This window comes from Molothrus ater, chromosome 1 (genome assembly GCF_012460135.2).
Source record: "Molothrus ater isolate BHLD 08-10-18 breed brown headed cowbird chromosome 1, BPBGC_Mater_1.1, whole genome shotgun sequence".
NCBI classification, from domain to species: domain Eukaryota; kingdom Metazoa; phylum Chordata; class Aves; order Passeriformes; family Icteridae; genus Molothrus; species Molothrus ater.
Window position 1 is genome coordinate 35,464,438 of NC_050478.2, and position 27,829 is coordinate 35,492,266.

The 27,829-nt window shown below is 40.7% G+C and overlaps 1 protein-coding gene across 6 annotated transcripts in view; it reads left to right on the top strand.

The window, feature by feature from the left end:
• The window catches only part of WIPF3 (WAS/WASL interacting protein family member 3), a 38,108-nt gene extending 10,678 nt beyond the window's left edge, over positions 1 to 27,430 (top strand). For 4 of the 6 annotated variants that reach the window (XM_036407038.2, XM_036407039.2, XM_036407041.2 and 1 more), the window contains exons 2-8: positions 3,282 to 3,448; positions 17,352 to 17,484; positions 18,087 to 18,215; positions 19,697 to 20,428; positions 22,046 to 22,192; positions 22,925 to 23,026; positions 23,930 to 27,430. In XM_036407038.2, coding sequence (XP_036262931.1) covers positions 3,335 to 3,448; positions 17,352 to 17,484; positions 18,087 to 18,215; positions 19,697 to 20,428; positions 22,046 to 22,192; positions 22,925 to 23,026; positions 23,930 to 23,970 — 1,398 coding nt within the window. In that variant the 5' untranslated portion in view covers positions 3,282 to 3,334 and the 3' untranslated portion in view covers positions 23,971 to 27,430. Of the gene's footprint in view, positions 1 to 3,281; positions 3,449 to 15,599; positions 15,888 to 17,351; positions 17,485 to 18,086; positions 18,216 to 19,696; positions 20,429 to 22,045; positions 22,193 to 22,924; positions 23,027 to 23,929 lie in introns of those variants that run through there. The other 2 variants (XM_036407042.2, XM_036407043.2) reach the window with 2 other exon arrangements.
• The last annotated feature ends 399 nt before the right edge of the window (positions 27,431 to 27,829 follow it).

The window sequence follows — 27,829 nt, forward strand, 5'->3', positions numbered from 1 at the left end:
AAAATGTACAACCTTGCTTTGGTAGGGAAGTGGACTAGAAAAGGCAGGGTTTTGGATTTTCTTCTCTTTTTTTTTGTTTGCAATAAATTCTATAATTGTTGGGCTCAATTCTCTTCTGTGATATTTAAGTCAAGGTAAGATTTACATTGCTTCTTGCCTTAGGAAACTGAGGTTAAACAAAACATATAGGCTTCTACCCTCCACTTTGCCAGCCTTTTGAACTCTATCTTTTTATTTCTGTCCCTCAGGGATAGTTCAGACCCCTCTCTTCCAATTATAGATATGCATATTTAGAGGAGTGGAGAAAGGGCACATGTGCCTTAAGGATCCTTTGTAGCATTTCCCTCTTACCTGGCTCTTACCAGACACTGCAACTGATCAATATGATACTCCTTTTTTTGGTTTTAATTCAGAGTTTATTTTGATTGTTATGTGGAAATCCATAAACTTGGCATGTTCTGAAGTTACTGTGTGAAATTACTGACCATGGGTTTTATGGTTTTATATATATATATATATATTCATATATATATGTATGTATGTGTACATGTTTGAGTATATATGTATATATAATATAGTGAGGGGAGAGGCAAATGAAATGCAGCCTTTAACCAAGGAACAGAGGCTTCCAAGTAATGTGTTGAAATGCTGCAGCCTTCTCCATAATTGTCTTTCAATACAGTCCATGTGATATTGCTGCAGTAATACAAAGGAGTTTATCATAGCCAATCCTACATATTAAAAAGTGTAGATTGTGCAGTCATGACTAAATGTTAAGAGCCAATTGTTTTTTATTGTACGTTAGCTTGAAGATTCCTGTCTTTATCACCATACACTGTCTACTTGTGAGATGGCAGTACTCCTTTCAAAGCCTCTATGGTTCTTCATTGTGTAGGCATTACCCTGTAATAGTTCTGGTATAAAACCATGAGTTTTAATGTGCACACAAAAGCATGCCAAGGTCAGGGCATTGAGCCTCCAAATTTGTGGTAAGAGACTAAAGAAGGCATGTCAGCAGGATTTTCTGAAAGATGGTTCGTTTGTAGAGGGTTTGAGAAAACATTAGAGGAAAGCTATATGGTGCCTCCAGTATTTCATTCAAGGGCTATGTGTTAGAGCCTCACAGAATGCATTTAGCCCTGATGCCACTAGACATATGGAGTATATGGGAGTGGGATACATGGTGTACAACTTTCTCTTCTCTGAATTTTGGGTTGTAGTTTCTACACAGTTTCTAGTCCTTGAATTTAGGCTGCATCATTTGTAGGAACAAGTGCTGGGGCAGGGACTGGTGGAGAGGCAGCTAGAAAAGTCATCTGATGGCATTTCAGACTGTGACTTTTAAATAGCAGGAGCTGATTCCCATTTCCTTTCTCCCACTGCTGCTTGCCTCCAATGTGCTCTACCTCCTGCTGCCATTCATGTGGTCTGCCACAGGAGCGTGGGTTGTATTTTTTTTTTCTTAATTTGACTAAGAGCATATTTCCCATTCGAAATCCTTAATGAAGACAAAAGGCCTGTATTGCAGGGTAGGAAGATACTAACCCGAAACATATTATTAGCTGGGAAGACTCATTCTCCTTATGTCCATGTTTTTGAATGGTTTAATTGAGGAAAAGAGGTATCTTCTGATGATGGGTTTTTGAATAGGGCAACAATGAGGGTGGAATGATGGAGATGCTGTGATGCCAGCTTTCTTGGAAAGCTTCATTAAGAGATTATTAAAGTGATTGTAACTGATTCTGTTACAGATCAGGGTGCTTTGATCAGCCAGCCCTTTGCACAGCAATCTCTCAAGGGAGAAAATGAGTGTTTCAGAGGCTCTGCATGTTTAATTTTGACTGATCTCTCATTAAGTATTTTACAAGATAGAAAAGGAGAAAAATACTCCGACATTATTGGGATATTGTTCATGTACACTGGCTAGGAAGTGAACAAGTCTGCATATACATTTTTATTTCACCGACTCTTCCAAGCTAACCCTCTAGCAAAACAGCCAGATATTCCACTCAAGATTCTAACTTGCCTCATTTCTATGTTATCTTCTCTCCTGAACTTTTCCAGTCTTAACTGTCATGCCTCCTCCCTACACAGATGATTCTGTAAAAGCATGCTTTTAAAAAGGAAGGGGAACAGGTTCTGGGAATTGTGGTCTTTTTAACTTAACATCAATTTCTAGTAAAACATTAAAATGTGAAAAATGTTTCTAAGACCTTTCAGGAGTCAGGGAAACAAATTATGACCTAGAGAGATGTATAAAGAGTAAACGTGAGAAACCAATGTAATTTCTTGTTAAGATAAAGCCTTGCAGAAAGAAAAGACAAAGCATATTACATATTTTGTGTTATTGTAGGGCTTTTGACACTGTTTCATATGACTTTGTGAAGAGTATCAGAAAATAATCATGACATCATGGATGTAGAACAAGATGTAAAACTAGATGTGTTTGGAGCCTTTATCCAAGTGTCGCTATCAAAAGAAGATTTCAAGCATAGCTTGCATAGGCCTCTCCTTGGCACTGCCTGTACTTTCATTTGCAACTTTACTAATGAAATACAGGGGTTTCTTGTTAACTTTAATGATGACTGAGTCATGCTGAGGGCATGGTTAGGTATGAAAGTCAGTGAATGATGCACTGTCATTCTACAAAAGATCTTTTTTAAAAAGAAAAGCATATAGCTTTTGTTGGAAGATATGTGCCTTTTTGTCAGTGTATTACTAAAGAATTGTGAAAATTGACATTTAAAAATGGCAAGAAAACACTTGACTTTAACACTTGAGATGTCTGGTCCTTGATATTATATAATTTGGTAATTGAAACATTAATTTGCAGAATTATTTATTTATTATTAAATCATGAGGAACTTAAAAAGTCCCTTACTCTCTCCTTAGAGCAGCAAACCTCTGGCTTAAAGTCAACTGAGGTCTGGTCCCAGCAGGAGTGTCTACATATGGTCAACTGTGATTTGTTCTCTGCAGAATTGCATTTCAGGGCTATGGGCTAGGTTAAGGCAAGATGTAATAGTTGGACAGGCTAGCATCTATGCATTTGGTACTCATGGCACTGGTCCAGATCCATGAGCTTGTTCTTTAGATGTGTGTTGTCATCATAACTGTAATGAGGCTGCTCGTGCTGTACTTTTGGAAGCAGTGCAGTATAAAAGTCTTCACTCTGCTGAGAGCTAGATATTTTGGCCGATCTTCAGCTTGCAGTGTATAAACACATTGCTCTCTGTTTTTCTTTTTATTCTTCCACTTTTCCTCCCTTCCTTCTCCTCAAGGACATAGACTGGCCATATTTTTCACAACTGGGTGAAGCTAGAAATCCGAGCAGATGCCTGTGCCTCCACCGCCGCCGCCACCTCCTCCTCCACCACCTCCACCACCACCTTCGGGAGGGCCCCCTCCACCACCACCTTCGGGAGGGCCCCCTCCACCACCACCACTGGTAAGATTGACTTTTCATTTCTGTGTGCAAAAGCTTAGCTGTAGTAGTCAGCTCAGAGCCCACAGGGTTTTGGCATGGATATTCATAGCAAGTATCTGGGGCAGATGTTTGTTTTGCTGGCACTGATTCTGTTCATTACAGCAGTGATCTCCAAAGTGGGGTGTGTGAGATGATCCATTGGTATGTGGGATGAAAATACTGCAACTTCAGTCATACATGTGTATATTTTATAAAGAAATAAACCTATGTGTTTTGGGGTGCATGCTCAAAAATTTTGTTACTGCTAGGAGTGCATGATCAAAAGGTTTTGAGATGAATAGAGTGCATATGGTGAGGATTTAGCATTTGTGAATACTTTTCCAGCCAAAGGGAATTCATTTTTGTATTGGTAATGGTACAGATGGTAAGTACTAATTTCTTCCTCCTTTTTCTTACAGCTCCTATTAAGACTCACAGTGTTCAGCTGTACATTTTGCCCTTTCTAGCACACGGTGTCTTCCTGGGGATACAGCACAATATTCTTCTGTACATGTGCAGGAACAATTACAGCTTGTAGCAGATCATTACTGTGTGTGTCATGAAGTAGAACATGTGCCTTGCCAGCATGTTTGCAATAAGAGGAGGATGCTCTGGGTGAACTTTCAGAGTATTACATTTCCATACCTTCACAATCAATTATTGTACCTATTGTAAAACCTGTTTAAGTAATTCCTTGAATTCTGTGATCAGTTGGTCATAACCTGTTTCTGCATTGAAATTCTTAGACTTTTTTTGAAAAAGTGGAACCTGGCACGGTTTGTTCAAATCATAAAATCTCCCCTGACTTTTTTTCATACATTATTCCGTCACTGCTGTGGTTATTTGCACAGTATGTTAGACTGTGTAGCAAAACAGTACATGGTACTTAAAATGTACTTCAAATGTACTTCTAGTTTATTTTTTTTTAAGAACTGCATTTCTCTGTTGCATTCCTTGGCATCTCCGTCGGTTTTGTTCCCAGGAAGGTTGGTTGATTTTGTTTGGTATTGTTCATAATGCTCTTATTTTATGGTTTTTTTTTCCAGAAGGAGGTTTCTTTGCAAGTTTCTTTCTGCTACTTTACAGGCTGAACAATTTTGTAAAACTCCCCATGAGTTGTGGAGATGAAGAGGAGGAGGATAAAGACAGCAAATCAAATAAGCAGTGTTTGATTCTTTTCAGCATTCAGCTTCAACTTTGGCACCAGGAGCAGTGTTTCCAATTAGCAGTTCTTCTGGGCTGGTACACAACCTATACTTAGATGCTGAAATAAGCGGGCTGCATATTGTGAGCAGCTTAATGCTCACAACTGCAATTAAAGTCAACAGAAGCTACAAATGTTCTTATCCTAATAAATTTAGATCAGACAAGTATCTAGAGACATTTTTAGACTCCTCTAACATACACCAATTATAAATGACTTGAGAAAGCTAAAAGGACCCCTAAGGATCATTATGAACAAGTTTAGGATTTTTTGTTTCCGCTTCTCTTTTCTGACAACTAAACCCACTCCCGTGGTAGGGTTTTGATACAAGAAGGCTTGTTTTCATATTGTAGTTGGATCATTCTGTTTCAAATGGGTGGTCTCTGTATAAGACATGCAGAATTTTGAGTCAGCTCCATCTTGGTGACATGATACATACTAGATGTGTTTCTAGTTATTGTCTGATATTGAAGCTTTGCTTTTAATAAGTCTTGATACTAAAAAGAGTATCAACACGAATAATTAATAAAATAGCGTGGTAGGACATTGTTTTTTCTGCAACAGCAAAATTACTTTTCCCTGTCAAAACTGAATGAGAGACAGGATCAGGAATCTGCCTGGTGAGTTCAGCAGAAGCACAGAGTAGGAGGCTGCTCTCCAGCTGGTGCCAAGTTACAGAGTAAAACCTTATAGTTGGGGAGCCTTCAGAAACTTGCTACAGACCCTATTTTCTTTTACTGGAAAGCCCTTTTCTAGAAATTGGCATTTGTCTTTCACAGTTGCTAATCTGCCCAGCTGTTGTTACAGCTGCTAGATCTACAGTTGGGGATGGAAGAAGGAAAAATTTTTACAGGCGTATAGCTTTAAGGAAAACCTTCAAAGCAGGTAAGTTATTATTTGGCCAACAGCTGGAGAAGTTCCAAAGTAAACAGCACAGTGATTTTTATTATATTGGTATGATTAAATCGGAGTAAGATTTGCATCTCAGCAATTAAAAGTTAGGTTTTAATTTTACTGTTGATATGCGGGTGAGCCACTAGTTTAATTTATGTGATTTATGTTAAAAGAAAAATGTCTGTGTGTAGGTGGGGGTTTTAGAACCTGTAGTTTTTCATGATGCTATTGCAGGGGTACCATGAGAACCATACTTTCCCCTGCTTTCACTATCAAGAGATTTTTAGCAGAAGTAGTCATCACATTATGTTTTCTCTGCACATTTTCTTTGCTAATATTGTGAGCCTTGATCCCAAATAATTTTGCAGTCCTTAACTTCGTGGAAATTCTAATCACTGTTGGCACATAACTTTTTTGTCCTGTTGACTCTTAAGGCAGAAGAAACTTCCTTCCTAGTGTTTTTTGGCCTTGTCCCTACTGTTTTCTAAGACTTTTGCACTTGCTGATATTCTGTAAGTACTTGTACTGAATTTTGTTCACAAACGTTGTTACAAGACAATACAAAGTGATTTGGAGATGGTATTTAAGACATGCTAAGAGCCACCTGTACAGCCAAAAAAACTACTGGCTGTTAGACCAAACTTAAAAGGAAACAAATTGCTGGATTTCTCAGGAGGGAATGGTGGGATGTCTGCTGTAGCAGTGTAGCAGATGCAGGTGGCTGAGTCAAAATGCAGATACAGCTAATTAGATTAATTGACCATGTCTTCAAATGCCTACCTTCTGGGGGTCATAGAGATGAGAGGGGTGAGTAGGCAGAATAAAACTGTGCCCTGATGTATTTTCTGGCACTGGATTATAGAATTCAATTCTCTTTATGTTCCCTTTTCCTCTACACCTTAACAAAGCACACTTACACAGGAGGCTTTTTATAAAGCTCTTTTAGTTTATGGGCATGCCATGTAAGGTAGGGTTTTTTAATAGTTTTTGTTGGTGGTCTTGGGGAAGAGGTTGGTAGTTTTGGGGTTTTTTTTAAGCTTTCTGCTCATGAAAAATTTAATTTTATTCCAAATCTATTTCTTTTACCAGTCCTGCCTTTAACTTGGCATATGAGGCAACCAGGTTAGTTTTGGCTTGTCATATTTTCTGGAGTATGTGTCACCACTGAGACGATTAAAATTTTTCTCTGCTTAATTTCCCAAGAAAAGGATCAAGAGAGAATTTTGCTTTGATAAACCCTGTTCACTTATTACATGCAGTGAAGACTGTTACTGCTGTGTGGCCTCTGTATATATGAATTTGTAATGTTAAGATCAGTCATCACCTATTAAAATGTTAATATTGGAGGAAGTGTGGATGTGTAGCAGCCCTGCTGGGTTGTGCCTTACTCAGAGATGTTTGTTTAATGATTCATATGTTTGTGGAGTTTAAGAAAATACTTCTGTTCTCTTTAGAATTGTTATGAATAAAGTCTTAGCATAGAAATTAACCCCCAAAATCACAATGGACCAGATGATTAAAGCTCATAAAGTAGCATCAGGTGTTTATTTGCTGCCTTGTGGCACACTAGAAACAAGGATAGCAGAAGGAGAAAGTAATATGCTTACTTTGGTGATAGAAATGTGAACCTTGAAACAATGATGAATGCTAGAATAGCATTTGGATTAAGCATAATAATTGCCTCATCCTTATTTAGTTAAAAATTTTTAAAAATTAAAAACAGAATTACTGTTGTAGATAAACCTGTCAGTGTTTACCAAGTTTTTTATTCTTTTCTTATTTTCTACTCTGTAATAAAAAACTCAGAAAAGCAATTTCTCATTATATAATGTTATGATAAAATACTGATTTACACAGAAGGATTTCCAAGGTTGAGAAAAACATTACCTGATAGTTTTCCTTGGGGGGATGTTTTTCCCCTCCTTCATGCAGTTGTTAGATTGAAAGCCTTGCTGAGCTGTTTCCTTCAGCTTCTCAAGAAATTCAGAGAGCTACAGTGTTCATCTGAAGTTGTGTGGGAGTTGGTTTTGCTCCTCTGACATTTAGCACTACTGTTCTTTGGAAAGAGAACAAACAGCATATGTAAAACATCTTGGCTGAAGATAATGATGATTTATGGTATTTTGATTTGGTCTTACCAAATATAGTATGAGTGAATGTGCACAGATGAGCACTCATATGCATAAATTTTTGGTCATGCTTGCTAATTATTTATTGTAAAAATTAAAGTAATCTCTCAAGTTTCTATTCAGACCTCTAGACATGCAAGTGTAATACTGAAAGAACAGCATTGTGCATGGTGCCAATTGCAAAATAGTTAGGAATGTGTTTATTAAAATTTTATCTGAGCTGTAAGATCATATTTAGTACTTTGTCATGGAGCCTAGGAGATACTAAAGCACAATATTTATTGCTGATAGGTAAAACACTGGAGTGAGGGAAAGTGCAGGCTTGGTAATCTTGTTGGTGAATGACTGATCACACAGACTGTGCTGAGGGCTGGACAAAGCACAGCTGAAATTCAGGATACTGATGTATAGTGTTTTAATAATATATCATGTCTCACACCGTCTGCTTTCATAAAGAGGTGAGAGTGAATCATGTAGAAAGAAAAATGCTGTATCTTTGTGTGGTTTATTTGACTTAATTTTCAGCTGTTGGAAAATTGGGATTGCATAGCTGTGGTATCTCAAAGTGTTGCTCCTGTAGCTTTCTGTATTTCTGGTCAAGAAATACAGAAAAAGTGGGAGCTGTGAAATGTGGTAAAGATGAAAAAAACCCATAAATACTAGACTGCCATTGCTCTGTTTCATCTGGACAGGTAGAGGGACATGGATTGCATATAGTTCCTAGCTGCTAATCTTCTTGAATGCTTCACTTGAGAACTCTTATGTCACCATTTTAAATGTATTTAGAGAATGTTCTGCAGGTTTCTTCATAATGTCATATGTCTGAATGGAATGGAATGCATTTGAAGAGCATTCTTTCTCTTCATTTTTCATCTGTATAATATACAAGTATGGAAATTGCAGAGTGGATTTACCAGCTGTAAATGATTGAGCCCAGGTACCAGAAGCACCCTAGCTGCAGACAACTAATAGGTTAATTTACCATTCTAACCACAAGGTAATAATGCCCTTAATACCCCATCTCTAGTGTATGCAGTGGCTACATATTAAATTCCATCTGTCAATTAATATTATACTTTTAGCCTTTTAATTAAAAGAGAGTTCAAAATTATAGCAACGCTTGAGTAGGACTTCTCTGAATGGCTGGAAGGTGAGAGTGCAAGAAATGCCAATTTCTCGTTGTTCTCTCTTGGGTTAACCATAATTTTGTGTGGATGCTAAAAGGATTTTTAGAATGATCAGTAGCTTCTGCATAGGTAACTGGGTATGAGAAATAGCCTAGTGTTCTTAGAGATTAAATTGTGATGTGTATAGGTTGTTACCCGCTGAAGTTTATGTTGCCACTACTCATGGTATCCCTTGTCATTCTGGGGAGTCTGCAATGGTAGACAGAGAGAATAAACAGTGCTAGTGTCACCAGCCCCCATGGCAATGTTTTCAGCCTTGTGCTGTTTGACATTTTCATTGCAATGCCAGGCCCTCAGATTTTCTTGTTTATGTAAGAGTTTTCCCTTTCTTTTCATTGATGCAGAGGCTATCATGGGACTTTGAATCACAAAAGTTTAGAAATCAAAAAATGAAGTCCAAAATTAGCTTTTGAAACCAGTCTCAGGGTATTTTTGGTATTTGACTTGTGATCTTTCTGGACCGCTGGGAAACACTTTGAGTAGTTTAAATTTTTTACCGCCTTAATTTTGGTGGCTTCTGTTACTGCATGTTTTCTTTTAGTACAAGAATAGTCAGAATTTACATTTAAAATGTGGGTGTCAGAAAGTTAAATACCTACAGAAAAGCTCAGCAGGTACAAATGATCCTACTTATTCTGTTGCATTTTTTGTATTCAACCCACACTGGAAAACCTTAAGTGCACCCTAGTGAATAACCCCCCTGCTCCATTTGAGGCAGGAGCAATTGAACCCTTTAGTATACAAGATTTTATATTATCTGATACAGTGGTGCTAGCATAAGGGAAAGAGGGTTTCTTGGGTGCAGTGGCATTGATTCCTGGTGGTATTTAAAATGAGCACTGGGAACATGGATTTAAAAGAAAGTTGCTCCTGCTATGCTGGTTTTTGTGTTCTGTTCCCTGCCATTGTGTATGGTGGTTGCTTTAAGCAGGTGCAGAGCAGGCACCAGGCTCTGCTAACACTGAAAAGCCTCACTGCTTGGGACTAAAGCCAGGACTAGGCGGTGGCTGTAGTGCCAGGAAGAGATTCATAACAACTTTTGCACTACTTCCCTAGCTGGGAGCTGAGAAACAAGGTCAGGGTAGACTCAGCCTATCTAAGTACACACATTGCTCAATGACCTTTTCAACCTGGCAGGCTCAGACTGCAGAACTTTGTGCCATGGAGACTGAGATCATGGGTAGTCAGTACTGAGCTGGGTGTAGGTGGAATTGTCAAGTGCAGGTCCTGTCATTCTGTTGAAACAATAAGCTGCCAGGAAGCAATTTGGCAGGTTCCCTCTTGTGGGTTCCCTCAGAAAAGTTGGCTGGAGAGTGACCCCTTGCATGGGAAGCATTTGAAGCTCAGCTTGCTAGAAGGCTGAGAGAGTGCCATGTTTGCCCAGGCAGACCAGGTGCCAAGAATTAATTAGTTTTGTCCTATGCCACACAGCAGAAACACAGAAGTGGCTCTGATCATGCAAATGACTGTGCAGGTAGAGTCTTGCACTGTGGTGAGGTCTCCCATAATTAAAAAGCTTTAAATTAGAGGTCAGCACTCTCTTGTGAACAGAACCAAAACTGTCAGGTACCAGATCTCCCAAGCTTGTTTAGAAACAAGCAGTTAAAAATATTTAAAGTAAAAGAAGACATCTACTTTGTTGTTGAGATTTGTTAGATTTTTCCTTAAACTGGAAGGTGGGGGGTATTTTGATTATTTTATTTTGTATTTGACAGTGTATGAGTGAAACCACACCTGATGCATATGTAATGAAAATACGAGAAGGATGACAATGTTTTTCTCTATGGTACTCCTGTTTGTGTTGTGATGAAATAATAAACTGAGTTTAATATTTTAATAAGCTCCTTCTTTTTGTTGCTACTGCTTTTCTTGGCACATTCCTGGTGGAGACTTTAGCTGCTGGTTTGAGAATTCTTTGTAAAAGCAATGCTCTTGCCTGCTGGGCAAACTGTTTCTGCTGCAAATGTAAAATCATTAATTCCTGGCATAATTCTAGACTAGTAATAGTGGATTGATCTTGGAATCAAGTTCCAAATTCCTCTGGGGTTTCAGATTTCATGCTGAGCTACAATTGGATAGATGACTTTTATAATCCTGGTCAATGTCAAGGAAGACATGCTGGTCAGTTTACACTGAGATTTCTGGTCAACTTCCATGTTTTACTTTGTTCCAAAAGAACTTCATTCTTTTAATAAAAAGTTATGACATTGTAGTTTGTTAGACTGTTCTGGCATCTTACTGGCAATATTACTTTTTTCTGTCAGTTCTGCTTTTGGAAAGGATGCACTCTTTGAGGAGCTGAATTTGTTTAAATACCTTAGTCCTGATGGTTACAGAAATCTCCTTATGGAACACTTGTGGTCAGCAGCTTGTGGTTAAGTGGAAGGAAGGTACAGAGTAGATTGCTTGCAAGCAGGTCTCTCCCCTGTTCTTGGTCCGCTCTTTTTTATCATCAGTGGTCCCAGAAGGGTATTTTAACAGACTGATGCCCTTTGAGGCCCCTTACTCAAGGGCTCTGCCCTTCCAGACTGTTGTGAGCACCAATCCAGTGCCTGGCTTTCTTTCAAAGGAGTAGGAGAGATTTATGGCTGGATGGGGACCCAGTCATCATCTCTCCCTTCATTCTCCCCTGCTTGGAAAGTCTTGTGGTGCCATATGGGTAGTAAGAACATTCATCATCCTTTCTCAGATGATTTACCAACCACAAACAAGCTGTGTTTTTCTCTCCTATTCTCAGCTATCTCTGACATGATGCACGTACTGCATTAGGCAGCCAGCTTCACCTTTTTTGTCCTTTTTCCTGAAAAATCTGTATTTGTTTACACCAGAATTTTGGTCGTTGTTAATATTGAAATAATATTTGGGGAATTTTGTTATATTTCCAGTGGTTTCTGCTCTTTCTTGATGCTTTATACATCCCTTATTTAAGGTTTAGGTGTCTTGGTTGTCTCTCATTAGTGACAAACATTTTCTTTGACCAGAGCTGGCACTATCACATTACTGACTACACTGCCTCCACAGCTCTTGCTTGTTTTGCCCTACCTGCTGTTTTAGATGCTGGTTTTAATTGTCCACTGTCATATTTGTAGGCTTTTTCTCTTGCATTTTTTAGTTTCAGTTGTGTCTCTGAATCATGACAGATTGGATGCCAGAGAAGGCCAGGACTGGCTCAGGAACAATTTCTTTTTCCCCCCATAAATATTTGTCTCTGTGATCAAATATCCTTTATTCTGGAGCTTTCTGATTAGCCTTTATCTTACTGCACTATCTTTACCTTAAAGCCAAACCTGAGGTCTTTCATCCTGCAGTGGTGAAAATCACTTGCCTCAGCCTGGATCTGTGCAGGTTTGGCTGAGCATGGCAGAGAAAAATAAGAAAGCAAGGGATGTCCTCAATCTCTTTTTCCACTAAAATATATGCTGCTTATGCCTTCTGCCAGTACCTGTGCTTGATCTCTGCATTGAATCTGGGGGATTTTTTCTACTGGAGGAAAAACTGGTAATGGGAGAAAAGAAGGTTAATTGCCATCAGATTAATAGAAATAATTTATATTGTCAGCAAAAGAGAGAGAGCTTTCCTTCTGCCCATAATAAAATTGTGATGGCAAATGTATTGATTGGTCTTTAATGTTATTGTTATATGTCTCACAAAATAATTAGGGAAAAGCTAAATATGTTTTGATTTTTTTGTTTTAGTTTTTTTATCTATTTCAGATAAATAAATAATTTTATACACAGGTGTCTTCCCAGTATTTCCTGTAAAATATGACCAGGAGAAGGAATCTACTATGATGATACAATTCATTGCACATTAGAAGTATAAATACTTGGTACTATTAAGTTCTCTGAGTAAGAGTGTGTAGTGCCTTTGGATGGAATAATGCTTTATTTTATCTTACTTATGGCTCCTATCTAATTTAGAACTGGATCATTTTAGTACTGGATCATCTTTTCACATCACTTGATAGGTTTACTCTGAAAGAAAGGCCCATGACTGCCTGGTTGTTGGGTTGTCCAGAAGGCTAGAGGTACATTTTTCCTGCAGCTGTCCTGTTTATGTAGATCTGTATTACCTGAAGTACTTTACAAATGCATTCAAGAGCATATTTAAAATCAGAGTAAATACAAGCCATTTATAGGACAGTATGTATGAACTGAGTGAACTACCTGTCCAGAGTCCAGAGGATTTCCCCGTTTCTGTGTGGAGGGGTACTCTTTAAAATCTGAAGATTATAATTAGTATTAATATAACCTTTTTCAAATGGCTGGTGTCTTCTGCATTTACATCACTTTAGTATCTGAGCACGTATGTCTCTTAAATATTTTAAGTATTGTAGGAGCCCAGAGGGTAGGTCGATGCTCCCATCTGTCTTGCAGGATGTAAAGTGACATTCTGAAGGTGATGTAAAGTGACATTCTGAATGTGATGCAAATATCACAGCAGAGTGTACCCAGAAATTGAGCTCATTGCCATGCATTTCAGTCAGTTTTCCCTAGAAAAAGTCTCTCAGTTCTTAATTTGTCTGCTACAACTCAATTTAGGATGTTAAGATTGTGATTATTCAGGGTCAAACCTAGAGTGGTCCATGTATGGAAAGTGTAAAAGTAGAGAGTTGTTCTTCTAAACTAAGCAATCCACTTTCACAGAACTCCTAACTGGAAGAAGCTGTTACAAACCACTGGCTCTGCCACTCCACCACAGGGTACTGCACATCACCAAGTAGCTCTGCACAGGACCTGGTGACTTGTGCTTCACAAAAAACACTTCTGCCAGAGAGGATCCAGCCTTGATCTGAAGTATTATCAAGAGATTGATAATCTGCTGCTGTCTGTGGCTTGTCTGTTTGCATCTCACATTAATTCACCAAATGCCTGTCTCTGCTGCTGAATCCTCCCCACCATTCCCAGTACAGGTTGTTGTGTGCAGGCAGACCACCCCCTCAGACTTCAGGGCTGACAGTCAAAACAGAGTTGCTGAAATCTGAGCTGTTGCCTCCGGTGTCTCGAACACTGCTTTGGCTCTTTCTTTTGCACCACCATGTTTCCACAATGTAATTTTAAAAATTTGGAGACTAGAACTGAGCTTGTGATTCCATTTTTGCTCATACTATTTTTCTGAAGGGATGAGACATATTGGAGGAGTGTACTATCCCTCCTTGCCATACTTGCTAATTCAGGCTTGCTGCTGGAGTCCCCTTCCAGGTCCAGGCTTGTGGGACTTGGAATGTAGGCTTTAGTTTCAGAGATATGACCATTATTTGTAATACAGCCACTTTCAGTTTTACATTTGATGTTTTTATATTGTGCATTTTCTTTCTCCTTTTCCCCCTCCAAGTAGCAGTGGGAAAACATGTTTTGGTTTGTTGTTCTTTTCAAACAGCCTCAAGCTGCACTGATTTAGATCTCTCTCTATATTCATGCTGTCCTCATTCATAGTTCCACTAGTCTAAGTTACCAGCTTCAAATTCTGAAATGTTTATTTCCAACATTGATGATTTACAGTCTGAAACATCACTCTAAAAAATGTGATTTGATGGTATTTTCCTATTTACAAGTATTACCTGACGGATAGCCTAAACATTAGTCCTGTACTTCACTGCATATGATAGATGAGTGTGTAATTTAGGACACTGAAAACAAAATGTGGTGGAGTTGGGTGAGATGAAAAGGAACTAATTCTTAGGTTCAGGCTATTTACATGTGTGGTTTGTTCCATTCTGTTTCTAAGTATGTACTGAACGTGACGTTCATTGTGTCTGAAATAGTAGCAGAATAACCTAGTGGTTGCTAAGGTAATGAGAACCCACCATTCCCTTACCAATTCCTGTAAATAAAGAATGGAATTTAATTTCACTCTGTGTTACCTGAGGCAGCTCTGGCATCTGATAAAACAAATGATCTTCACATTCTTCTCCACTTCCCTTCTGATTTTCATTGAAATACTGAGATGTTTCTCTTTTGTAAATAAGTGAGGCTGCCCTGCAGATGGTGGGGTAGAAAGTAGCCTAAGAATTACATCTTTTGTCTTGCAGCTGTTTTCCCTCTGTGACTTAAAATGTATTTGTCTTCCTGCTGAAAGGAAGACAAATACATCTTTCTTCCTTCCTTCCTTCCACACTTCTATTGCATGTTTGTTATCTGTGCTTGTGCTATGGATTGCAAGCACAGCATGATTTATTTCTTCATCAAAGAAAGGAAGGTTGTCTCAAAAAACAATATGGTAAATCCAGAAATTTGCAAATGCTGGACACCAGTAGATGGTGAGATACTAACCTGGTGAAATGATGCTTGGCAAGGATTATCACTGGCCTTGGGAGTGCAGGCAGCAAACAAGAAATCCGAAGGAGCTCTGGCTGCTGTGCAACCAGGGAGCACTACAGCCCAGACCATCTTGACTTTGTAACGGAAAAAGAGAATCCATATCAAGCTCCTCGGCAGCTAATCAATCATCTGAGTCCACCAGGCTGGGCACGGAAGATTGAATCTCTTACGTACATGAGGAGGAAGAAGAAACAGCTGGGGCATGGGATGGAGTTATGCTTGGAGTAAGGGAATCTATTGTAAGAGAGAGGCAGCTTGTTATGCTGCATTATGGGATGGCAGAACAACAGTCCTGCTTTTTTATGCCACAGATTTTTGTCTTGCTTGTGTTACACTGATATCAAGTTATAGGTCACTTGCCACAAGTCACCACAAGTATTTTAACCTCATAGCTGTCTGGGTATCAAGACTTTGTATTCTAATAGCCTGTCTGCCCAGAAAAGTAGATCTGGGAGGTGAAGTGGACAGCTGGCATAATATATGGGCGCTTGAACCCGGAAATGAAAGACAGCTGCTAGGTCTAATTTTAAACATAGCTCTTGATCAGATCCCTCTAGATCCTGCTTGTCCTGCCACAGCAAACTTATTAGTGGGAGTAGAGACACAAGAAGTTGAAGATACTGGTAAAGAGCTTTTGTGAGGAAGGGAATCACCCTTGTTCCAGTTATGGTATTTCCATTTTTCACAGTAAGTATTGTCATCTTCCAGAGAAGGGGAGTGGAAATGGTTTGTGGCTCGTACACGGTCTAACACTGCTGACACGGGCAGCTCTTCTGGGGTCTCGTAATGGGCAGTGGGACTCCCTGCTATGCAAGTACGAGGGCAGGCAGCGCTGTTTCAAACGAGGAAAATGTAACAGAGTGGGGGTTTTCCTAACATTTTAAAATAGCACGTGGTTACATATCAGCAGGTTGTAATTCCGAGTTTTTACATCAGGGCTCGGGAATGCGGCAGCGTTAGCGGCGGTCTGGAGCTCCATCTAGCGGGGCGGAGTAAATCCCGCTGGCTGGGTTTGGATTATTTTAGCAAGTGCAAAAATAACCACGAATAATATCGTACTGATAGAATTCTTCACTTGGGATTAGCGAGTTAGACACATTATTAATTCAGCAGCTGGTTAAGTGTTTTCAAGTTTCTGTTTTGCTTTCAGAATGCCATTACCAAGCTGGGTTGGCTTTGGGGGTTTTTTCAAGTGTGACGATATTGTTCAGCTTTATTACAACTATGATGCTAAAATTAAGGGCTATGGAAACATTTCTGGTACTCGTTCTCTTTAGAGAGTTATCTAACCTCTGGGAATTTTAGTAGCAAGTATAAGATTTCTCCTCTGATGTGAAGATTCCCCCTCTATTAGACTGCTCTGTTAATAACAATAGTTTTGGAAATAACAGCATTGCTATCTGCTCTTAAAAAGTAAAACATCCAATTTTTTAAAATACATGCTTTTTTAATATATATAACGATAAACTCGAAGAAGTAAGAATAAAGTAAGAATAGTAAGAAAAGTAAGAAAAGTAAGAATAAAGAAAAAAATTTGTTTGTTTTATTAAAGAACTTTAAACTACAACTTGACTTTACACTTACCAAGCTTGGTTAGGATAGAAACGTTACAAAAACATAATTGTACTATTCTAAAGGCACACTGCTTAAACTGATGTTAATCTCCAGTACAGAGAGGCAGTCTAAATAAGTTAATGATCACATTCAAATATAAGTGCAGCGTGCATTTATCTATCTCTTTTCCTAAGAAAAGTGGATAAACCAGGAATTTATTATAATTTGACATATAAAAATTTTGATGTAAAGCATTGTAAATAGCATGATAGGAGCTGACAGAGGCAGTTGGAGCTGGAGTTGTGGGACAGAGGCCATAAATAGCCAAATGAGGTCACATTTCATTAAGCATGCCTCCTAATTTGTTTTCAACAGTATTAGCCCAACTAGTATTAGTTTTGTGTTGTATTTAAACTTTCAGCTTTCCTGCCTCCTGCACAACCGAATGCTGCTCCTATTGATTCGACTCAAAAGCTTGGGAGTGACAGCTGCCAGGGAGGGCTCATTTCAAATCTTCTATCCCATGTTTGCCTGTGTATCCTTTCTAAACACGCATTTTTGTTTGTACCTCCCATCTAAAGCTCTTCTTGTCAACAGGCAAGCTCTGAGCTACCAAAATTGCGAAAGGACGAGCAGAAAGCACGAAACGCGCTCTTGGCTGATATCCAGCAGGGAACTCGCCTAAGGAAAGTGACCCAAATCAACGACCGCAGTGCGCCACAGATTGAAAGTGAGCATGGGCTCCTCAGCAAGGCCCTGGGGGAGCTTTGCTGAAGCCTCAGGCATGGGTGGAGGTTCACACGGACAGTTTCAAATGGAAGGGCAGGTTTAACATCAGCAAAGTCTGCATCATTGTATGGCTTTAGGATGCAGAGAGAGGATACTTTCTAAACGTGCTCTGACATCAATGACTGTTAACACTTCATGTTAGTTATCACCTTAACAGGCATTCCTTGTTCCAAAATAAATAATGAATGATGAAATCCTTGAGAGCATTTCAATAAAATAGTTAGGTGGGAATTGTTGGCTCTTGCAGAAGAATTGTTCTTTATTAGATTAAAAGAACAAAAAAAATGCCGAAAAATTCTGGAAACGTAAATTCAGTATTAGGCCTAACACAGTGGCTTCTTGGTGTTCACGATTTGCATGAGGTTGAAAAGCACCAGAGGGTGCTGTGCTCCAAGGTACAGGTCAGTGAGGGATGGCAGTTCCTGTATAACAGGACAGGGAAAAGTTTAGCCTTGGCTTTTGTTGCCACCAGGCCTTAGCGGTCTCAGGGCAAGGATGAAATTATTTTCTGATATACCCTGCATTTTTCGTTCTTTTTAACAGAACCCAAAGGAGCTAACAGAGATGGAGGTAACCCAGCTGTTAATAAAGGTGGCTCTCAGCAGCCCCTGGGAGGTTTATTTGCTGGTGGCTTTCCTGTACTCAGACCAGCAGGCCAGAGGGACATGACAGGTAAGGGCTTCATTTGTATGAAAGCAGAGCTGGGTGGGCAGAAATTTGGGATGAAAAGTAATTTGGGATTAGCTTTACTGATTGATTTTTATTGGGGTTTTCTTCTGAATGCTTAGTTCATCATGTGACCATGGAGGGCTCAATTAATAATGTGATTGAAGCCACCTTTCTAGATCTCAGGTGCCTTATTTCTTAAAACATAAATAAAAAGCTATCTCCACACTTGGTAAGAAAGAGATTAAATAGATCTCTGTAGCTGGGGTTTTTACATTATTTTAATGAAAGCTTTTAATTGTGTCTTGAATATAGTATTGAAATCTGAGCTTATCAGTTTCAGAACAAATGGCAAAGTCATATTCCTTCCCTCCACTAGTGTCTATTTTTATGGTATTACAGTCCTGTGTATGACTTTAAAGATTCATATATTAGATTTTTGCCCTCTGGATTTTATAGAGTATAGCTTTGATCCAACAAGGTAATTTACTGATCTGAAAAATAAGGGTATTGTTGCTTCACAATGACAGGACGAAGGCACATGGGGAGCCCTACTGCTGCTTTCACCTCAAGAAGTGCCAGTATCAATGAGAAATTACTTTTATAGTCACAGTAATGACCTCTGGCACTGCTGAGCAGGTGGTGCCTGCTCAGGAAGCACAGAGCAAAGTAGATTTTTGCAGGGAAAGACAGAACTTGGCTCTACCTGAAGGTTTTTTGCTCCCAAAAGGCAAGCCAAAGATGCACAGCACTGTGTGTGGTGGGGTTTTTGACATAGCTTCAGTTGCAGTAACTACTTTGAGTTGTTCTTGAAACTATGGCCATGCCTATGAGATTATGCGAGTGTTGAATGAGATGCCTTTTTTGACATCTTGCTTTGTGATAAATCCTTGACATTTACTCAGGAAAAGACATTTTTTAAGTTCAAGAGTCTTCAGGCATTTGCTGTTAAAAAGGAAATACCAGAACCTGTGCCTTCCGGAAAGCCTTTGAGGCATTGCTTTTAAAAACTTGGCTTTTATCCGTGGAGCTGAGGTTTCTGTAATATTTGTGTGAATTTTTTGATCCTAAGCAAGTACTTAACTTGAAGGATGCCAGTTCATGTGTGTCATACTGCTCGTGTACTTTTCACCGGGAGTCTCAATACCCAGCGGGCTGTACCAGGCAAGATGAGGCTGGTATGAAGGGCCCTAGGCTCTACAGAAAAGTTCCTTCTCCTCAAACTGTTTCATTCTGCAGAAGATGAGGAGCAGGGAGGGGAGCAAGGTCTCCCAGCAGGTCGTCATATAACTAAGCAGAATCCGTGGTGCCCACTAGAGTGCATTACCCCCTAAGCCGTATTACAGCGTGGGCCACCGGGGTGAATGAGTTTGATCCCTCCGGGTATCCACTGGGGAGGGGAAGATGAAGAACTTGTCTTTATCGGTGTTCGGTCTGAGGAGTGGGAGCGCAATCCCGGTGTGTAACATGTGATACCTGGTTTCCAGCAGGGAAGCTCTCCGGAGGCCGAGCAGCATCCCCCAGACCCTCCGCACCGCCGAGCAGCGGCGCTGCCAAGGCGAACAGCACCCCCTCGCAGCCGGCCGAGGTTCCAAGGGCAGCTGTCCCACCGGAGCCTCCCGGCACCTCCCGAGCCGCAGCGGGAGCGGGTCCCGGGCGGCCCAGCCTGCCCGCGCCCCCTCCGCCGCCCCCCGCTTCCAGCAAGCCTTCCCTCACCTTCCCTCCTCCTCCCCCTGTGCCCCCTCCGGCCGATCGCCCTGCCAAGGGGGTGAGCCCCGGCGCTGCTCCTCCGGCCCCGCTCCCTCCCCCTCAGGCTGACAAACCCACCAAGCCCCAAGCAGGCGCTCCGCCCCCGCCGCCCCCTCCTCCTCCTCCCCCGCTGCCCTCCGTGCCCCCCTGCGGGCTGCCGGGCAGGGCCGCCGAGGCCTCTGCGGCCGCCGCCGCTCCGGCCGAGGGAAGGGACTGTCCCCCTCCCGCGCCGCCGCCTCCTCCGCCGCCACACGGCCACCCCCCGCCCGCGAACAGGCTCTCCTTTTCCCCGTCCCCGGCCTTCAGCGGTGCCGACGTGCCCCCTCCGCTGCCCCCCAAGTCTCCCCACGTGCTGTCACAGTTCCATAAGCCGAGCAACATCCAGTCGCTGCCGCTGCCACCCACCCCCGGCCCCCCTCAGCCCGCAGCCGTGGGAGAGACCAGGAAGAAGAGACCCGGCCGAGGCGCAGGTGAGAGAGGCACCCCCGAAGGAAGGAGGCTTTTCCCTCCCTTCGGCTAGCGGGGAAAATCACAGAATGATTTGCGTTAGAACAGGACCTTGAAGATGACTTAGTTCTTCAAGGCTGCCTTCGAACCCAAACCATTCTATTACACTGGTGACTGGAGAGCAAGGAGGGCGGGGATGGATAGCACACATGGGAGGAATACCCATAGGTTGCACGGCTTGTGATGAACACCCAAAACTCGGCTTTTTGAGGTGCCAGGCAGTTCTTAGGACCGGGCACACATGCCTTATCGTCTAAGCTGCCACTCTTGGAAGCGACATGCTGATCAGTGGAGACAAGTCTTAGGACCACTGGGCTGCTTCTTGTTTTTGTGTTGGCATTGGTAGGTCTCCAACAGTGCAATGGGTTGTACCTGACAGGCTCAGGTGAGGGAGCAGACTACACACCACGGTGTCTGCCAGGTCAGCAGCTGCTCATGTGCCAGCCTGCCTAGGATACCAATCTACAGCTGTAGCCATGCAGAAGCAATACTGGCAACAGCTGGGAAACACTAGAAAACATAATGAAACAGAGATGGGGCAGCTACCAGAGCCATAGGTGAGCAAAAGCAAATCTGGCTGTAGCCCTCTGCTGTTCAACAAAGGGAAGCAGCCAGTGCCTCCTGCAATCAAGGCAGTTGGGCCAAAGGCTTCTCCAACTGCTTGGGAAGTGGAGTATTATCCAGTATTTCCTTGAGTAGATGATAGGAGGAAATTTTGTTAGACTCCTCTAATGTAATGAAAATAATAAAAAAGATGAGCCTAGATCTGTGTGGGTTTGAGAAATAGAGATAGCTACTTAACAGGGAACATCTGAAGGAGAATGTTCTGTACCCTGTATTTTAGCAGCCACATGTCAGGAGAAAGATTACTGGTTCCCTTTGAGAGCCAGGGGAAAGGCCATGTAAGTACAGCAGGTCAGGTGCCTTGTGGTGGTGCTTAATGCTGCTCAGAACTCTCTGATGAACTGTTGCTATGTTAAGATGCCCATTTCTCATGGTAGTTCAATTTGTATGTTTTCCATAAAATTACCCTGCCTGTCCCTTGTTATGTAGGAGAATAAGCAGTTTTGAGAGGTTGCTAACTTGGAGGCCTTGGGCTCCCTCCCCCTCACACAACTCCTGTGTTCTTCCAGATGTAAATTTTGATGGCCCTTGCAACTCCTCAGTGAAATGCACAAGACTAATGGTAATTCCATTGCATAGCTGCCAAAGTGTCAGGAAATTTTCTTTTAGACATACCACCTAGTGTGGTTGTTTTGTTGCTTTCCTTTGCTTAAAGAGACTGCTTCTTCTTGTGAAAGTGGAAGGATAATCTTCCCTTCCAGACTGGGACAAAACCACACTTCAGAATGTCACACTTTCCTTAGAACTGGAAATGGAAAGCCCCAGCCAATTCCAGTAGCGACTTGAATTTAATACTTAATGCTACAAATCTGTGGTCAGGCTTGGCAAACAACATCTGTGGGTATGTTTGCCCCAAATACTGTAATTCTTTCTACACCCCCTCCACTTTTTTGTAGTTTACTGTTGGGTTATGTCATGATGATGCTTATGTGCTGGTCTCCTGGTTTTTTTTAAAGGAACTGGTGCTGGGAAGCTGGTCACACCTCCACAGCCACCTGCAAGATCCCCAACAACTGAACTTACAAGCAAGTCTGGAGTCTCAGCCTGGGCTACAACTCATGACCCCTACACACCACTTAAAAATGGAAATATGCACATCATTGGTAATATCATTAAATTAAATATCTTGTCTGTAATTAATCATTTTAGAACAAAAGCCTATGTGTGTCTCAGATCTCAAAAACTCACTCAAGACTTTGCCCTAGCAATAACAGGCTAGTGTAATAGAAACATTTTTGTACAACCTTATACAATTATAGAAAATTAAGGCTTTTTTAAAAGGATTTGAATTCAGTCAGTAGAAAAGAAAAGCACGCACTACCTGCAAAGTTACTTAAAAATACTAGAAGTTCCCAAAATGTGCTTATATTACCATTCTTCAAACCAGATTGTGGACATTTAGAGGTTTCACTCCTATAGGGCAAAGACCAGTAAGAATTATTTTTGTGGTCTGATGAATTGGCCATTCACTCTTGTTTACAGCTACATGTCTTAAACTACCAATGAATACCTCTATTACCATAATACCATCAATGCAGAAAACTGGAACAGCAGACAGAAACTTAACTTCAGTTTTAACAGCAGGCTGTGATTGCAATTAAGGCAAAAAGCTTGGATGGCTCACAGAAGTATTCAAGATGTTTTCTATAGAATGAGCCACTATCAGTTTCAGGAGGAAATAAGCAACATTTTTAATAGAAATTACTTGTGACAACATTGTTGGGTTTTGGGGTTTTTGGGAGGGGTTTTTTGGGTATTTTTGTTTGTTTTTTGTTGCTGTTGTTTTAAGTTTCTCTCCAGCATCAGCTAATGTGTATTTCCCTGAAACTTCCCAGATGACTTTGAATCAAAATTTACTTTCCATTCTGTGGAAGATTTCCCTCCACCTGATGAATTCAAACCATTTCAGAAAACATATCCCAGCAAGATACCCAGAGGTAAGTGTGTAAACATGGAAAGATCTGATCATTATTAAGAGGTTTAAAAATGGGGATGCAAAATAAAGAACTGAACCAGCATTAGCATAACTGGACTGCTAGCACTGGCACAGAGAGGAATGGGATTTCTCACAGTGGCAACAGGGACTAAAGATATAATGAAAAGCACTTAGTTACTTTAAAGTCTTAGCTAAATACAAATGTTGTGGCTGGACATGCAGCCTGTGTTTTTAGATTGCTAAATTTGCAAAGTCTGTGATGTTAAAATAGTCATGTTGTAAAAATAGACTTGGGCAGCTACTGAGTTTGACTATTTTGTTCACTAATTTGTGAAATCACAGAGAAAGACAACTTGATCCATGTCTTCCATTACGTGTTGTGACTTAAATCCTATGCGTGGTGTTTTACACACCTGAATAACAAAGAGACTTAGTACCTGAACTTTGTCAGAAAGTGATAAATGGCTGAACCTTGCTTTTTTTTTTTTCCTCCTTTCTTAACTTAGTAACTTAGAATCAGGTCACTGTTGTGTCACTGTTATAAGAACAGTTTAGCTATCCAGTTTTGAAAATGGGTAGTTTAAAGTGCTAAAAGATCTCATGCCCATATTCTGGTTTTTTATAAAACCCAGTTTTCTGTATTATTAGATCTCCAACTTTTAATTAACCTTTTTTTTTGTTTCCATGCTAAGGTACTTAGCATGACTTTTCATAGCAGCCTCAGGCTAAATTGTCTGCTGTATATTCTGACTTTTTACTGAAGGGCTGCAGAGCACAAGCAATATGTGTGTGTATGTATGTAAACATATGTATGTATATACCAGGGGTAGCAAATAAATGCAGCATCCCTGCTGTATAACTGCGTCCAAAATACCTATTTAAAATCTGTCCTATCTATTTACAGATCCCTCTAAAAATCCTCCATTAAGAACACACGTGAGATGAGAAGAGTCTTCTGATGTTCTCTGGACTGGTATTAAAAAAGAAGATCAAGATAATATATAAGACAGAAGGGGTCCCTGTTGCAGTGACAGATTGTACTTGAGTCACAAGTACTGCAATATTAACATTTCTATAAACTGTAAAACAATATAAATTACACCTTTTGAACTGACCTACATACTACAGGAATGTTAGTAGTACAGGCTTTTAAATTACTGTATATAGGTGAATATTTTTTAAGCAAAGCAGCATAAAATTTAAATTCTTTGTAGTGTTGAAACAATTCTCATTCTTATTGTGCTGACAATGTTACCTCAGAATGTTTTGTGCTACATGCCTGTAGTTCTTTTTTCTCCTTCCATCATAATTTTTGGAAATTCTCCAGTTATTATTTAGACATTTTTTTTCAATGAACTGTCAAACTAATATCCTATCTTTAGTCTGTCTTAATGTTTCTTCACTTCTTCCATTCTGCCTGGCCTCAGATTGCAGCAGGATGTCACTTTCATGAAGAGATGGGCCCTCAACCCTTTTCTCGTGAAGCATGAAGAGGAGATGCCAAGGAGCTGTGGCTGCTAATGAGCCTACCTCCTAATGATTACATATCCTTATAGGATCGTGTCTGAAGAAGCCCAGCTAGGTAGGGTGGTCATGGACTTGCCAAAGATGACAGAACCTTTCCAAAGTAAAGGAAAAGGAAGTTGCTCTATTGTAAGCAAGAAAAAGAAATGGTGTGTGTGAATACACGTGCCGTGATGAGCGTATGTAAGGGCATGTGTCCTGTCTTTTCCTGCTGGCAAAGTGGGGATTTACCTTTTCTGTGATAGATTGCCTTTACCCAGCAATTCCAAAGCCTTTGGATGAGGGGTCCAAAACCTACATTTCAGAGCTACTACTGTTCGCTAGCAGTGAAGGTTCATTGCCCAAAACACACCACATGGAACACTCCGCCCCCAAAGTGGTTGTTGGTTTAAATAGAGTTGGTTGGGAAAAGTAACAACCTAGCAGCAGACAAGACTTGAACTAATGCTTTTAATATTCAGATCTTGGGTAAGGTCTTTAGATCACAGATGTTCAAATCTGGTCCTAAGATGTTTATTTCTAGCATTTATTACCCTTATTTTTGTGCATTGGGAGGAGTGGTGCCAGGGAGGTGTGTGGGAAGTGATTCTTCCCCTCTGCTCAGCACTAGTGAGGCCACACCTAGTGTGTGGCCACATGGGCTGTGTCCAAATTCTGGGCTCCCCAGTGCAAAGAAGACATGGCCATGCTGAAAAGAGTCCTACAAAGGTGATGAAGGGGCTGAGAGCATCTCTCCTATGAGGAAAGGCTGAGAGAGCTGAGACTCATCAGCCTAGAAAAGAGAAGGCTCAGAGGGGATCTCTCCAATGTATATAAATATTTGAAGGGAGGGTATAAAGATGGACCCAGACTCTTTTCAATGATGTCCAGTGACAGAACCAGACGAAATGGGCAGCTGCAACACAAGAGGTGCTGTCAGAACATCAGACAGCACTCTTTGACTGTGCAAGTGACTGAGCCTTGGAACAGGTTGCCCACAGACCTTGTAGAATCTCACTCCTTAAAGATAATCAAAAGCCATCTGGACTTTGTCCTCAGCAACTGGCACTAGGTGACCCTGTTTGGCATGGGGTGTTGGACCAGATGACCTGTAGCCATTCCTTTCAATCCCAACCACCCTTTGATTCCCCTTTTTACAGCTTTTCTGGGTTCCTAGACCTGGGTTACAACAACCCAAGGCACCGCTGGGAGCAGAGTGGCTGGAAATCTGCCTGACACTAAAGGACCAGGGTGTGCTGGCTGACAGTGGCTAAACATGCTGAACAGGGGCCAGTGTGTGCTCAGGTGGTCAAGAAGGCCAACAACATCCTGGCTTGAGGAGATTCAGAGGGGACCTTATCACTCTCTGTAACCCAAAAGGATACTGTACCAATGTGGGGGTCAGTCACTTCTCTTAAGTAACAAGGCACTGGACAAGAAGAAATGCCCTCAGGCTGTGCCAGGGGTTTAGATTTGATATTAGGAAAAACATCTTCACCAGAAAGGTGGTCAGGCATTGGAACAGGCTTCTCAGGGAAGTGGTGAAGTCACCATTTAATACCTACAGGTATTTAAAAGACTTGTAGATATGGCACTCAGGTGATGCCTCAGGTTTTAGCTTTTATATGTTTCAGATTCTGTACTGCTTTAGTGTGTAATTCTGAGATTCATATTAGGGGATAGTAAGGTCTCTTCACAGAATAGGTAGACAAAGGACCCTTGGTTCTGGAGACCAAGGATAAATGATCCAAATTTCAGGCCCAAGAGTGTAAACAACAGTGGAATGAAGAGAGAAAAACAAGAAGGATGGGACTTCATAATCTAAAGCTATACTTGGATAATTAACTCCAATATGCTAATGGACCAGAACTTATAAAAGTGAGAGACCTCATGACTGGTCATCCATTTTGTGGCCATTTTGGGTTCATCTTGGGTATAGCCCTGGCTGGGCTCTTGTACTGCCCAAGGTGTAGTCATTGAGGCCTTCTAATAATACCTACTTTATTCTTTAACTCTGTCGAGTCTCTGTTCTAGGTCAGCCTTCACAAGGCATCACAGAGACATGGTTTAGTGGTGGACTTGGCAGTTCTGGATTAACAGCTGGATTAGATGATATCAAGAGTTGTTTTCCAGTATAAATGATTCCATGATTCACCAGTCTGAAAAAGAATACTGCTGTTCTAGGGTGAGTCTGGTGCTAACAGCCAGGCTATTACAGTTATGGCATTAATTTATATAATTGCCATCAATTCCCCTCAGTTAGAGAGGTGTAATAATGTTATAGATTACTGATGATCTTTCCCATGCCTTTGAACACAACTATTTGGAAAAGACAGGTAACTGCATCTTTACATCCCTGCTTTTCTCTTTGTTGTTACAGCAGCTCAGTTATGCTGTAACTATTCCCACACACATGCACATTCATGGTGTGAGATGGTGTAGGGTAAGAAGCTCTTCACCCATAGGACTCCAAGAACACAACATTAGTCTTTTTTTAGCCTATTGTGATAACTTGCTGTACATCATGTGAAAAGAAAAAAAGAAAAAAAAGTGGTGATGCTTTGACCAATAGTGTCACTTACTGTAGTTACTTGATAAATATGCATGAATGTAGTAACAAGCAGGAGTCTACATCTACATTGCTTCTCGAACAACTGGAAAAGTTGAATACTGTTTTAAAAACTATTTTGTTACAGTATTATTAAAAGTGGCATATCGTTGGCTCTCATTTATTCTGGAATTTGTGTACTGCTCTGCAGTAAGTACCTTCCTAAGGATTTTAAAACTAATTCTAGACTACCTGCCAGCAGATATATAAAGGAGAAGAAAATTTTACTCCATTTTTTATTATGGTTTGGGTATTTTAGAAATAAACAACATCTTTCAGGGATGAAATGAGAAATTGTGTGCCTATTTGCTAGCATTTTTGAAATGTTTCATATATTTGTCATTCAAGATCCATTGAAGCATCTGGAGATACAGATGATCACACTGGCTGTCATCCTGAGACAGCTGATCCCACAAGTCCCACTGTGTCCTTCCACTGAGACACGCCTCTGTTCAAGACCACTGCAAATACTAAGACCATGCATTTGCTCTGGTTTCTAGTGACTGCACCCAACCATGTTGCTGTACCACAGCTGGTTTTGGTTTTTAAATGCACTATACAACTAAAGCAAAATCAACATACTATTAGAAAATTACTACCTGGATCACTGTGCTCAAAACAATTTATTCATTCTGTCATATAAGCAGTTCCACATAAGGACATAAACACCCATGAGATAATTGCAAGTGTTGC